At 38.9% G+C, this 13,284-nt stretch overlaps 1 protein-coding gene across 1 annotated transcript; it reads left to right on the top strand.

Annotated features, from left to right (window-relative positions):
• Positions 1-556: 556 nt before the first annotated feature.
• Positions 557-12,942, top strand: LOC120745023 (arf-GAP with dual PH domain-containing protein 1-like). The gene is made up of 11 exons (XM_040049637.1): positions 557-917; positions 2,631-2,761; positions 3,206-3,297; positions 5,053-5,135; positions 9,668-9,780; positions 9,984-10,130; positions 10,451-10,534; positions 10,973-11,035; positions 11,152-11,223; positions 11,517-11,745; positions 12,858-12,942. The coding sequence occupies exons 1-11, from the start codon at positions 827-829 to the stop codon at positions 12,884-12,886; spliced, it is 1,134 nt and encodes a 377-aa protein (XP_039905571.1). The 5' UTR covers positions 557-826; the 3' UTR covers positions 12,887-12,942.
• The last annotated feature ends 342 nt before the right edge of the window (positions 12,943-13,284 follow it).

Genomic DNA, 13,284 nt, shown 5'->3' with positions numbered 1-13,284 from the left:
GCATCTATGTGACAACATTGTAAAGTCAAAATTTCTAAATACTGAGGAAACTTTCCTCATTACTTCCTTTATTACCTCCTTTCAGCATATAATTCCTGGTATAGTTGGATGGGTTTGTAAAAAAAATAGGCTCCTTCTTCACATATTTCCCTTTTCCCATGAAATTTTCTATCACGATTATAGTAAATTTCATGCAGTCTTAATCTTCTTTAACAGGAAATGGTTGGGTGAAACGAATTTTATTAATGAGGATGTCCAGTAAACTGTGCCAGTGAGTCAGCTTACAATGTACCTCTGTACAGTCTAATGGAACAGATCTAAAAGAAATGCAGTTATTATACACAGTAAAATCAGTTTGTCCCTAGCATATTTAAATTAATCAAACCTTGATCTAAAATGTTCTTTTCTGTGTGACTGTGCCTGCCGAGTTTGTTAGTAGATTTGAATGACTGATCTGGCAGACTACATTTTGTAGTGAAGTGAAATAGCGAGGAAGAGGTCAAATATGGGTGGTTCCATTCTCTGCGTAAGTCTCCATTATGACCACTGGAGGTCTCCCTCCAAATAAACAAAGAAGAGTTGTGTTTGCATTTGCTGTTTCAGTTTTAAAGCATCTACACAACGCTGAACGTGCTTCATTTTTTTTCTTCTTCTCATCGAGGCACCACCTAAAATCGACACCGCTCCTGTTTGGCCAAGCGCGCTCTGACGCCCTGCGAATTTACTTCAGTTCGTCCGGCCACAGTCTCTGGGCTACTTTCTATGCAAGACTGCTGGAGGATTTTAGGGGTTGATCAGGCGTCGGAGCAAAATAGGTTAAACTTAAATGACCTCCGATCACGAAATGATCAGACAGCGTGTGAAAGCGCTTCTGGACAAACCTGGGAATGGGAACTGTGCCGACTGTGGAGCTGCAGGTAGGCTGGAGGAGTGGAGTCACTCTCAGATGCTGGACATCCAGTTTTAAGAGTGTTCATTCATTCTGTGGCAATCCCAACTGAGACACACGAACGTAACTGCTTTAGTTTCTCTTCTCGGACAGTTATGACACCTGTGCGATAGTTGACACAATGAAGATTTTCACACTGATGCAATACGTTTGTGAGTTCTGCTAAAAAAAAAACAACAACAACAACCAATACTGTCAGTCGGAGGTTTTCAGTAGTTTCAGTAAAAAATTTTTTTTATTATTATTATTTTTTACTGTTCATGCTAAGTAGCCAAATAGGTGTTTATGTCCGTGGTTGGTTTTGTTCTTCAGCTTGCAGACATGTGGTCACACACCCTGAGGAACACACCTAGTTGTTTAACATTAATCAAATCTGCAGCTCAGTATATGAGAGCATGCATGCATTTTCAAAAAGGTGTTGCTTGTGAAATTTACTTTCACTTATCTGCTCTGCAGCCTTCAAGATTCTCTTGTGTGGAAGGCGACAAGCACATGAGAGCATCATATTAAAATACCAGTAATAAACACGGCTGCAGTTCTCTTGGAGTCCTTTCTTTCAGCTCTAAGTTTTGAACACACTCATACATTTTTAAATATATTTTTAGGCTCTGCGTGCATTACACTTTCTGTGTAGAATGACTTCAGTGTTAGACCGGGAGGGTGAGTCGGCGTGGGACTTGCTAACCACGCGCCAGCATCTTGTCTCAGTGTTACAGATACACGGTTTCGCATGTGCACAGTTTTTAAATTATGCTCGAGGAAGTAATCGAGCTCTTTGTTCTCATGCTCTCTTGCATGTGTGCGGCTTTGCCTTCCTCAGAGACGGTTTAAAGGCTGCTGAATGCTGACACCAATCTTGTAGCCCCAGTTCTGCGGTTCAGTTACAAAATAACCACAATGGCAGGTATAATATAGCCTCACGCTGGTCAGTGCAATGACGCTAAAAATTAAACTTCGAAATATATCTGCATCTCCTCACACCTTCACTGTATTATAACCCTGCTCAGCGTTTGTTCTCTGTACTAAATTTAAAAACATTTAGTGCAGCTTGTCATACTGCATGAGTTAAAAAAAAAAAAAAGAGAGTGTGTGGTATATATAAAACTCTGTGAAGTTTTTTCTTTCCCTGCTTTTCAACTTTTAAACCTTTGCTTAAGCATTCATGTTAAAGGTGAATGTGATGTGTATTTATGTATCTATTCCTGCATACAGACGCTTATTAAAAACACGGGGTTTTGATATAAATACTGAAGATTTAGGCTGCCTAAATTTAGGTCCTAGAAACAAGCTTATTGCGCACTAGTAACTTCCTGTGTATACTATAGTGAGCATATGTGGAAATCTATTTATGCGGTGCGCTGATCATCTGCTTATGTTAAAGACGAAGAGGCAGAATGACCGAGAAACAATCAAGCTTTTATCCTTAGCTTGTCTTAATCTTGTTATGCTTCTGCCTGTGCTGATTTCTGTTCTTTCTCAGGCGACATTTGTAACATATTTGTGTTTATTTGAAATCTTAATCAACTACAGCAATGGTTGTTCTATTTGCCTGTGATAACCACTTTTCCCAGTTACTATTTGGAACCATTAGTGTCTGTCAGGAATTTTTCAGTGTGGCAGTTACGTAAGGTAAAATATTTTGTGTGTGTGTGGTCATATTCCTCTTTATCCTGCATTACAGGCCCAGAGTGGGCATCGTACACCCTTGGCGTGTTCGTGTGTCACAGCTGCTCAGGCCTCCATCGAAACATTGCTCAGATCAGCAAGGTCAAATCTCTTATTCTGGATCCCTGGACCCCTTCTGAGTTGGAGGTGAGAAACCCAGTAGGAGATCCTCTAGTAAGAGGGGATCAGCAATCAGGCTTGAAATCACATCTGCACCCATCTCCCTCAAGCATCTATGAGCAGCTATCTTTCTGTCTCCCACTCTTCCCCCTGCATCTCTGCTTGAAAAAATAATAAAGGTCATCTATATGAATTAAGCTTGGACTAAAAGAAATGGGCCAGCAGCTGACGGACACAACCAGCTTCTTTGTGTACTTATGCAAAGACGTGTCTGTGTATACTTCTCTGCGTGCTGAGCAGCGTCCTCAATTTTAAATACGAAGACACAAAAGTGCAGCAGTCAAACTTTGGGCAAAGAGTCAGCCAAACTAACACTGAGCTCCAAACAGCAGCATTTTGAATATCTACAGAAAGCTGTGAACACAAACAGATATTCCTTATAGAGTGAATGTTTTTTCCCCTCCTCCACAGTTTATGGACTCTGTTGGTAACAATGCTGCCAAAGCCATATATGAACAGCTAGTTCCTGCCTTTTATTACTGCCCCACCTTCAAGGATTGCACGTAAGTAATCCATCCTCTTTTGTTCCACTTTATGTTTGAGTCACCTCTAAATACGCAGTCAAAATGTAAAGAAAGTACACCCTCTTTCACTTCGAAGGTTTTACACATTAGTACATAATAAAAAATATTATGTTCCTCAGCAAATCTTGAAATTTGGTAAATACAACCTCAGACAAGCTACAATACATGACATACTGCACTGTGCCATTGTATATTTAACAAAGATTAAGCCAAATTGCAGAAGCCGTGTGAAAGTATAACCTTAGGGATTGAGAGGGAAGGTAGCACACAGGTTCTACTAATCAAATGGACTTGATTGATTGATCTTCAGTAAGTGTGAGCACCTCAAACAAAGAAGTTTTGGCAGCTTGTTGTTCTGGATCATTCAGATACGCACTGACACAATGCCCAAGATGAAAGGCATTTGCAGTGATGTTATAGGAGCAATTGTTGCTGCCCACTAGTCTGGAAAGGGTTATGAGGTCATTTTCCAACAATTTCAAGTCCATCTTCCTAGAGTGAGAAAGATTCTTCACAAGTGGAAAACATTGTAAGACCTCTTGCCAACCATGTTAAATGTTAAAGTACATGACAGTAGAAAATTAGAAAAACAAAAGAAATATGGCACTTTAGAAGGGTCGCCTTGATGCCGCCTTCATGGCTTATGTTTGCAAAGTTGCATCTGAGCATACCAGAAATCTTCCTGAACAATGCCTTTTGGACAGATGAAACCAAAAGTCAAAAGTCTGGCCATAATGCCAAGAACTATGTTTGGTAAAAAAAATAAACGCAGCACCTCAGCACAAACACCCCAAACCAACAGTCGAGCACAGTGACAAAGGGGTGATGATGATCATTTTAACACAGGCTAAGGACCAGATTATTTTTTATTATGTCTTGATATGTAAAACCTTTAAATTGAAAGAAGGTTTCCTTTTTCTTATTATGACTGCAACATGGATAAGCACAAAGCAGTGGGATATGACAGAAACTGTTTTTGTTTTTAGTAATAAGTATTGAAAACTATTAACACTAGTAAATTTCTCTCTATATATACTCTAAATTAATTGTTATTTTATGCAGTAAATATTAGCAATGGTGCCTTTAAGCCTGCAGCTGTTGGGAAAATGGATGTCTTCATTAACAAGTGGTTTTGGTTTGGCAGGATGACATTGATAAGAATGCCCAGTTCCTGTAGTATGAACAGGAAGCAGCAATTCAGCACGAGGGTTTCTTCTTAACTGTTCAGTGATATAAATAACAATTTTGAACAGCACCACAGTGACCTGTCATGTCAGAAAGTCTAAACGGGCATGTGTTGTGTTTTGGAGGGGTGACTGATGAGTGAAGAAAATAGGGATGAAAAAGGCAGATCCATTTACTACAGTGAAGAGCTGTACACACAGTAATACCGCAGCAGTTTGAACATACTGAGAAGATGCATACAAGTGCAATTATTACGATTATTATTATTAAGGGAACCAAAAAATACAGAAAATGGGAAAAAGGAGAAGAATATGACGCTAAAGTACATCACACACCATCTAATCGTTATTATGTTTGAAACAGGACAAGGGAGACACAAATGATAATTACAAGATGATGAGGTTGTATTTGATAGATGTTTGCACAAAATGAATCCCCGAGGGTCGGCATCTGCGCAAGTTAATGAGATGTTTACAACAAATTAGCTGAGGCATGAAGTACACATCAAACCCAGGCAAAGCTGAGTGTCTAACAGCCTCCGTTCTGCAGGGTCCTGCGGGATCAGTGGATCCGAGCCAAGTACGAGAGGAAGGAGTTTTTGTGCGTGGAAAAGCAGGAACCCTACTCGGCAGGTAAGAATACAACATACCTGTGCACAGTTATATGCATATAGTTATACCCTTTTACATGACCAAAAGAAGATGTATTTCTGCGTCTTACGCTGCACCACCCATTCAGTGTTGATTGAATCAGCGAGAAAGCGTCATCTATTAACCCAAACAAGGATCGAGGACAGAAAGCACGCCACTTTACCGCCTCCACTTCAAGTAATAATTCAGGATTTTGGGAATAAAGAAAATAATTGAAGGGCATAAAAACAGAAATGAGATATATCAGCTTAATTGGTGAGATGTTGGCAGGTGCAGTTGCTGCAGGAGGTGCTATGTGACTTGGTAATGGCATCATACTTTCAAAGGGTGTAATAGGAAATAAATAGTCATGGTCCACCAGGCACCATCACCCAGTGCTCATTTACATAGCCCAGCTTAATTAGTCAGCTGTTTAGAGATAGATGGTGTGTCAGCATGGCTTATGTTGCAGAGACAATGAGGGTTTGTCATCAAGTGAAGAAAACGGTCTTTTTCTGCCCTACAGATCCTTTTTATTCTCGTTTGTCACTAATTACCAAAACACCCTTTTCTCATTTTAGTTTATCTAAACTCAAACTTAATGTGTACACTTATCTATGCCTTTTGTGCTGAATCATGTCCCTTTGATAATGGACGTCTGGCTAATTGCCCAATGCAGTCTCATAAGAGACAAAGAAGCACCAGTGGAAACCAGACTCAGTTAATCAATAACGGATGCCTCTGCCACTGACTGGTAATGAGTGTGCAAATGCCAAGACTGGACTACTATGAGTCTGCCTGTTATGACTATCGGGATTTTCGCATGACACAGCTAAGAATATGATGCGAAGATTATGTAGCGTTTCCAAAACAATCTTCTCTTATTCACTTCTCTGAATAATATGGACACACCCTCATTAGTGGACGTTACATTTAGAGTTCTCATTTCATATCGTCAGTATCGTCTGTTGAGTTGCACAATGGCCATGATTGTAAAATGAGGTGCATTGCATCGCTGGGTGTGTAGCAGAAAATCCCTATGCTGTTTAAATCATGGCATAAAAATTGCTTTTTTTCTACAGTCGTAAGGGCAGTATGCAGTCGATTCAGAAAACCTAAATAAAATAGCAAACAGAAAATGTATTTGAATTGAATCCATGCTAAAAGCAATAAAATGCACTTTAAGATATTTAAAGTAGATGATATATTTAACATCGATGACAGGAGAAACTTTATTTATATAAAAAAAAAAACTCCAGTTATTTGATTGTTATCTTTATACATCTTTATTCTTTCTAACCAATGTCTGAACTGTTGGTAACTATTTATTTATATATTGTTTTAAGACCTTTATACACAGTGCATGTATGGTTTTCACCAAACTCTATTAATCGGTGCCAAAAAGATAGGCGTAGTTGTATTAATGACAATAAATTATTATTTATTTTAATATTTACAACTTTTTTGGACACTGTATGAAACGTTTAGATACAGAATATAAGTGCTGAAAATGGGCAAAAAGTTGAGGTTAATGTGTGAATAGTTAACCCGGCACTCTTTGAGATAAATAATTTAGTAGAACGGAGTAATTTGAAGTATTTTTATTGTGATTAGACCTTTATTTCCAGAGCAGGCTGTCTTGTTTTTCAGGGCAATGGGGATCTTGTGTTGTGGGTTCATACCTATTCATAGGATTTTATTTAAAAGAGCCACACATAAAGGATAGGCCTACCCCACAATGTTACAATGCTGCTAAGTTCTGAGAAATCCACTCTTCTCTTTAGCAACTACTCAGAGTTGAGCAAAGTCTGAGGAAATGGGAAGCTGTCAGACGTGTGTATATGTTACCCAGATAAGAAATGATGGTCACAAACCATACATACTATCAAGCTTGAAAGACTGCTTCCCCTGGTAACGTCTGTTTGGAAAACAGGAAACAAGGCAAGTTAAATTTTGTTCAACCCGACAGAAAGCAGTTTAAAAAAAAATTGTACATTATATAATACAATACTTTGTTACTCAAAACCACACCTTCAGAAGGTGTGTATGTGTGCGATTGTGTCTTAGAATTTGTAGTAGCGCAGCATCACAGATGGTAGGTTCACATGCTGTAGTCCACATGATGAGGAAGCAGAATGTGATGGGTAAAATCAACACAGTTCCCTTTTAACTAAGTCGTATGAGGTTGTCACTGGGTGTCTCTGAGGAACCTCGTGCATTTTAAAATTAGCATAAAGCTTAAGATTTGCTTTTGTTGTGCGCCAGTATACAATCTGAAGTGTATTGTGCGTTGTATTGTTAGTGCTGCAGAGTAGATGTGCAAGGCAAGCAGGACGGTTTGTAACTAATTGCTCTGGTCTCGTGTTAGTCAGGTCAGCTGAACATATTTAAAATGTAGACTGCAGATTTGAGTCTGGGCTAAGATCCTGCCACACATATGGATGTTTGCATGCAGAAACTAAAAGTCTTCTCAGTTGCAGGTAGAGAATATAAAGCCCTGTTATCATAGTCTCATGACAGTCAAACTTTGTCTCTCTGTCAATGCTCCCTTGTGTTGTGCTGTGCAGAGGTTTAGAGCATGTGAATATGCGTGCCTGCCGTGGAGGAAGAATGCCCTCTTTTGTGCATGAGCATTGTATACAACAGCGCACATAGATTTTATGCCAAAACATCCAGTATTCATCTGTGCAGGATCTGGAGAGAGACGGACACTGCCATCCGAAACTCCCTTTGCTCTACCAAGTGTTTGCAAATCTTTAACTTTCTGTTATCTCAGTGAATCATTTCTCTTCTTCTCCTCTGTTCTGTCGTTGTGGAAGGTTTGACCCCATCCCAGAGGTGGAAGAAAACAGGTTCAGGTTCATAAATTATTGATGAAGCTATTGCTCAGCCATAGCAATAGGTTCTATTTGTGACTCAAAATGCATATTTAAGTAGGAAAGTGAAGAAAGATGCAGGTGTACCATAATTCCAGGTACTATAAGTTACTGTATAAATTTCTGGCACATCCTCCTCTTATTTTGAAGCCTCTGGCCTCTATAGCAATGTATTTAACCTCATGCAGCAGCAGCAATTAAATGAGGTGCTTTTTTTTGTTTGGTACAGTTTCTTGCGGGGGAAGTAGTTTTCGTTGTTTCTGACGAATCAATGTAATATATTACTAGGAACACATGCAGCTATTCATATCCAGTCAGATTTCCATTTAATTTTGATTAAGACCATTTGCTCACGTAGTATGCACCCTTAAACACTTGGCTGCCTAATTAGCCTTTTGAGTGCTACATGTAAAAATGGGGAAACTTTGTAGTTCACGTGTGACTGTGGCGATTGCGTTGTAGCATCACAGTGTTGGTAGAGTAACAGCTGAGGAACAATACCCAAGTGTTTTTTGATTTCGTATCAACTTCAGCATCAGGATCTAGCTCTGTTATTTGGGTGCATTTTATATTTCCGTAGTGTTTCAGTTTTAATTGTCTGTATGAGAATAATGTTATTACGGTTTTGTGTGTGGCCATGGTCAAGAATAGGACCATCTACTACTGTGTGTGTGTCTATGTGTTTGTGGGGAGGAGAAAATAGGTGAATGATTGACATGATTATTTAGGTATGACTAAAAATAAGTGGAGTCATTCACTGCTCCCGATTGTTCAGTTACAGCTATGAAACAAACGTGCTTAGTGTGTGTGCTAGCATATTTGTTTCAGTCATTTTCAGGCTTGTAGTTCAGTAGAAGCTTAATTATTTATGTATAGTAAAAGCCATTACTGAGGTTCTTAGAACAGTGGTCACAAATACTAAAAGGGTACACACACAAGCACAAGGTCATCAGTATGTCTTTCAGTGGACTCCACCAATGTTGTTACTGGTTAGCTCTTCAAGCGATTGTGTAATAGGCGTTTAATTCACCGGATGAGTAACCACAAGACGTGGTTGTGCAATAATATAACTTATGTTTTCTTTAGCATTTGGATTAGTTTAAACCTATTTAGCAAGACAATGTGGGTTTAGGGATTTCCGTACTTGCTTTCTGGAATTAAAGTGTCAGCTATGAGTGTAAGGCGGCATGAGTCAATTTTTTTTTTTTTTTTAATGGCAAGTGGATATAAAAGCTTTGTGTATTGTGCAATTGCTGCAACTCTTCAGAACAATTTCTGTCTAAATATATCAAAATAGTAGGAGTTAACTGGCAAAGCAAAATAAACCATATAATTTTAGATTTTATTTGAAACATAGCATGAACATAAGCGATGGGAACTGAACACTGAACAGGGTCAGAAACAAAGGTCGAAAACAAATGCTAATGCTACAGTATATGCAGAGAGGCTATCATTGTTTTATAATGTAAATGGATCAGCCTTAAAAGTGACAGTTTTCTTCTTGCTCTAAATCACCCAGTGCACATTTATCTATCTGATTATCAAGTTAATAACAGTTTGTTTATTTGTGGACATTTCTTAGATGTGTGTCTGAGATTTTCAGCATTAATAAAAGTTGTTTTGCTTTCACCCCAACCTGTGTTTCTCTCCTCCTGGCAGGCTACAGAGAAGGGTTTCTGTGGAAACGTGGCAGAGACAATGGACAATACCTAAGCCGAAAATTTATTCTGTCCGAGCGAGAGGGCGTGCTTAAATACTTTAACAAGCATGACGTGAGTTGTGTCTGTTTTGCTTACACTCTATCACTTCATACATGTCCTGATTTTTCTCTTTGTAATATATGAAGTTGTATAAATAAGGAGCCTGTGTGTTTTGGCAAATGTGGTTATCTCCTAGTCTACAATTGGTTAATAATGTGCAAAAACAGCCTTGATAATGGCGAGAATGTTTAACAAAAAGTCTTTACTTTCTGCAGGCCAAAGAGCCTAAAGCGATTATGAAGATCAATACTTTGAATGCCACTTTCCAGCCATCCAAAATGGGCACTGCCCATGGCCTGCAGATAACCTACTTAAAGGACAACAGCACTAGGAATGTCTTTGTGTACCACGAGGATGGAAAGGTGAGTTGACACGCCCCGTTTGGTGTTTCAGATGGGAAATCGTGAGCTTGGGAAAGTTAATGTGTCCCTCTAGAGGAAAAGCTTGGCAATTACAATTCAACATGTAACAAATTTACTTTGGTAAGAGCATCACAGGGATCTGTTTAATTAAAAATTGTGACCAATATATTTGCCATTAGCTTAGTTTCAGATGGTTTTCTTACAAAGCATTTTTAAGAAGTTACCTTGTTGGTGGAGTTAATTGGGGATGGGACCAATGGTTTAAATGACATGATAATGTGTAACTTAGCCATTATACTTCCTTATGTCCTTCTCTTAAGGAAATAGTGGACTGGTTCAATGGCATCAGAGCAGCTCGATTGCGCTACCTGCAGGTGGCTTTTCCTCTAGCTCTAAACTCTGAGGTGAGTAAGTGCTCTCACGTATGGGCTCCTGCATGAAGGCAGCTACAACTAAGGTGGCTGAAGACAAGTTTTTCCTTTTCTTTTGAACTTGTCATTATGAAGGTAATATTGCACACAATAATGGCATCTTTTGTGCTTCAATCTGGTTGCTGTACTCATGATTTAAGCTCATGTAGAGGTTTAATTTAAACCTTTTGCAGGTGTTTTTAACTTCAGTACAGCTCGGTAAACTGTATTTATTTTTAAAATGTCAAATTCAATTCAATTCAGTTTTATTTATATAAAACACTAAATCACAACAACTTCTCAATGTGGTTTAACTGCAAACCAGTAGTCAGTTTAATATAAGCATGCGCACATATACAGTTAAAAAAGAAACGAACAACAAATCAAACGTTTTCCTGAAATGATTGAGTATGTTTCTTCTTCTTTGTGCAGCTTCTGCCAAAGGTAACCAGAAACTACCTAAAAGAGGGCTACATGGAGAAGACTGGTCCAAAGGTGATTTTGTTTTGTGTAGATAAATTGTCGATCATATATCACAGGAGAAAAATAAAAGAAAAAAATCACAGTGATGCCGTCAAGATGACTTCGATGTCTTGTTTTCTGTCCTGCAGCACACAGAGGGCTTCAAGAAGAGGTGGTTTACGATGGATGACAGGAGGCTCATGTATTTCAAGGATCCACTGGTAGTAAAGTTTCACCAGTAAAACATATGAAAAGAATTTTAATTACACACCGTGACCAGCAGATGGTGCTGTGATGTTTCTCTACAGTCAATTCTTGTTTTTAAGAGACCATGACCCAGAATTTGTGCAAGTAGCCTTTAGCACAGCGCCTTTGATTTTATTCACGCGTTTTGTGTGTTTTTATACTTTAATGAAGCAATTTCCATATCCATTAACTCTTCTGAATTTAAGTTTGATTCAGGTACATAAAACTACATTACATACATTAAAACTGCTTCTCTCTCTGCTTGTAGGATGCTTATGCACGTGGTGAGGTCTTCATCGGTAGTCAGGAAAATGGCTACATTGTGCTTCCCAACCTCCCTTCCACTATCCAGGGTTACCATTGGCCATTTGGAATAACAATAGTGACCCCAGATAGGAAGTTCCTCTTTGCATGTGAGACCGAAGTGGAGCAGAAAGAATGGATCACTGCTTTCCTTACAGTTATTAACAGATCAATGCTGCCTCAGGAGTATGCAGGTTAAAATAAAAAAATAAAAAAATAAATTACAAAACACATACAGTGCTGTGCAAAAGTCTAAAGCCACCCCTCATTTTTTAATATTTTGCTAGGAAATGTGCAAAGATACAAAAAAGTGCTGTGTAAATAGTTATCAGGAATTGTTCTCAATGCTTCTTTAAGGATGTTCAAAGCTCTTCTTTGGATGTTGGCTGGCTTTTGTTCCATTCTTTGTTGAGATGATCTCACACTGATTCAGTAACGTTGACCTCCGGGCTCTGGGGAGGCCAATCCATGACTGATACTGTCCCATTGTGTGTTTTCTATCAAAGGTATGCTTTTACTGCACTTGCAGTGAAAAATGAAGCTGCTGCCAATCTGACAATTTCTAGATAGTATTGCACAGTGGATCAAAATCAGATACTTTTCTGTGTTCATAATTCCATCGTCCATCCATCCAAACATCCTTTTCTGCTCATCCTTATTAGGGTTGTGGGTGGACTGGAGCAGGTATAGGGCAAGAGTCAGGGTACACCCTGGACAGGTCGCCAATCTGATGCAAGGCTCATATTTCCACCAATTTTGACAAAATCTGACACACAACTGGCTGAAAACCATGACAGAGCTTGGTTGTAGAAACTTACACTGTTGTGTACACTTTTTAGCTCAAAGCTCTTTGGGAATCACCTTATTAGTACATAAATACTATTTTGTACCTGTCAAACGGTGTTATCTTTGGCAATTGTTAAGATTCAACAAAAGAAATGGTAACAAATTTTAAATTGGTTCTAGTCTGTTATGTGCAGAGACAGCACTGGCTCATGTCCTAAATGCCTTATAATGCTTGAAAGAGTAACAGGTTAGTCTTGAATGGTTTAGCGAAACAAAACATAAGATATTCTTCAGGTCAAGAACAAGACCTGGACTTAAAGTGAGTGAAAAAGCAGCTGATGTCAAAAGAAGATCTTTAGAAAGAATGAAACAAAGTCGGGTCCTTGGAAGCAAAATATAAAGAAATAAGGAGCGGCTCAAGACTTTTGCACAATACTGTAAATCGCTTTTTAATACATAGAAGAACGTGCCACTATTTTGTTAACTCATGTGGCTCTATTTTCTTTCTCCTTTTCTACAGTGGAGGCATATTTTAAGCACAAACCGTGATGAGGACGAAGAACTTGGTGCAGGGTGAGGAATATAGAAACTGCCGCTGGAAGAAGAAAAAAACCTTGACATCTTGTAATAGAAGCACTTACGAAAACTGAAGGCTCACATAGAAAACAGCCTCACGGTGACACAGCTTTGATTATTTGGCATTCCAGCAGTTACCCTTTTGTCTCTGCCTGTCGTCTTCATCAGCCTCACCTACATGATGTGTCAGACACGTTTCGTGGGGAGCCATGAATGTTAGCTAACTCATCTGCTATGTGGTCTGACTTACTTTCATACTTGAAACAGGACATTTACACTGAATGTGCAGATGTGTGTGTGTCTGTAAACTTGGAGTTAGAACGGTTGCTGCTCGCGAGATTTCAGTGTAGTGTTCTGTCATCAGTAACAAG

Source organism: Simochromis diagramma, unplaced genomic scaffold (assembly GCF_900408965.1).
Source record: "Simochromis diagramma unplaced genomic scaffold, fSimDia1.1 OVJJ01000321.1, whole genome shotgun sequence".
In the NCBI taxonomy this organism is placed as follows: Eukaryota; Metazoa; Chordata; class Actinopteri; order Cichliformes; family Cichlidae; genus Simochromis; species Simochromis diagramma.
Note: the sequence above shows the minus strand (reverse complement) of the source record. Positions and strands in the feature narration are given on the sequence as shown.

Excerpts from the sequence above, each read along its gene's own strand:
- LOC120745023 (XM_040049637.1), top strand. The coding sequence starts at position 827 with ATGACCTCCGATCACGAAATGATCAGACAGCGTGTGAAAGCGCTTCTG. Across the intron at positions 2,762-3,205 it reads GGACCCCTTCTGAGTTGGAG|TTTATGGACTCTGTTGGTAA; the intron begins GTGAGAAACCCA and ends CCTCCTCCACAG. Across the intron at positions 11,746-12,857 it reads GCTGCCTCAGGAGTATGCAG|TGGAGGCATATTTTAAGCAC; the intron begins GTTAAAATAAAA and ends CCTTTTCTACAG.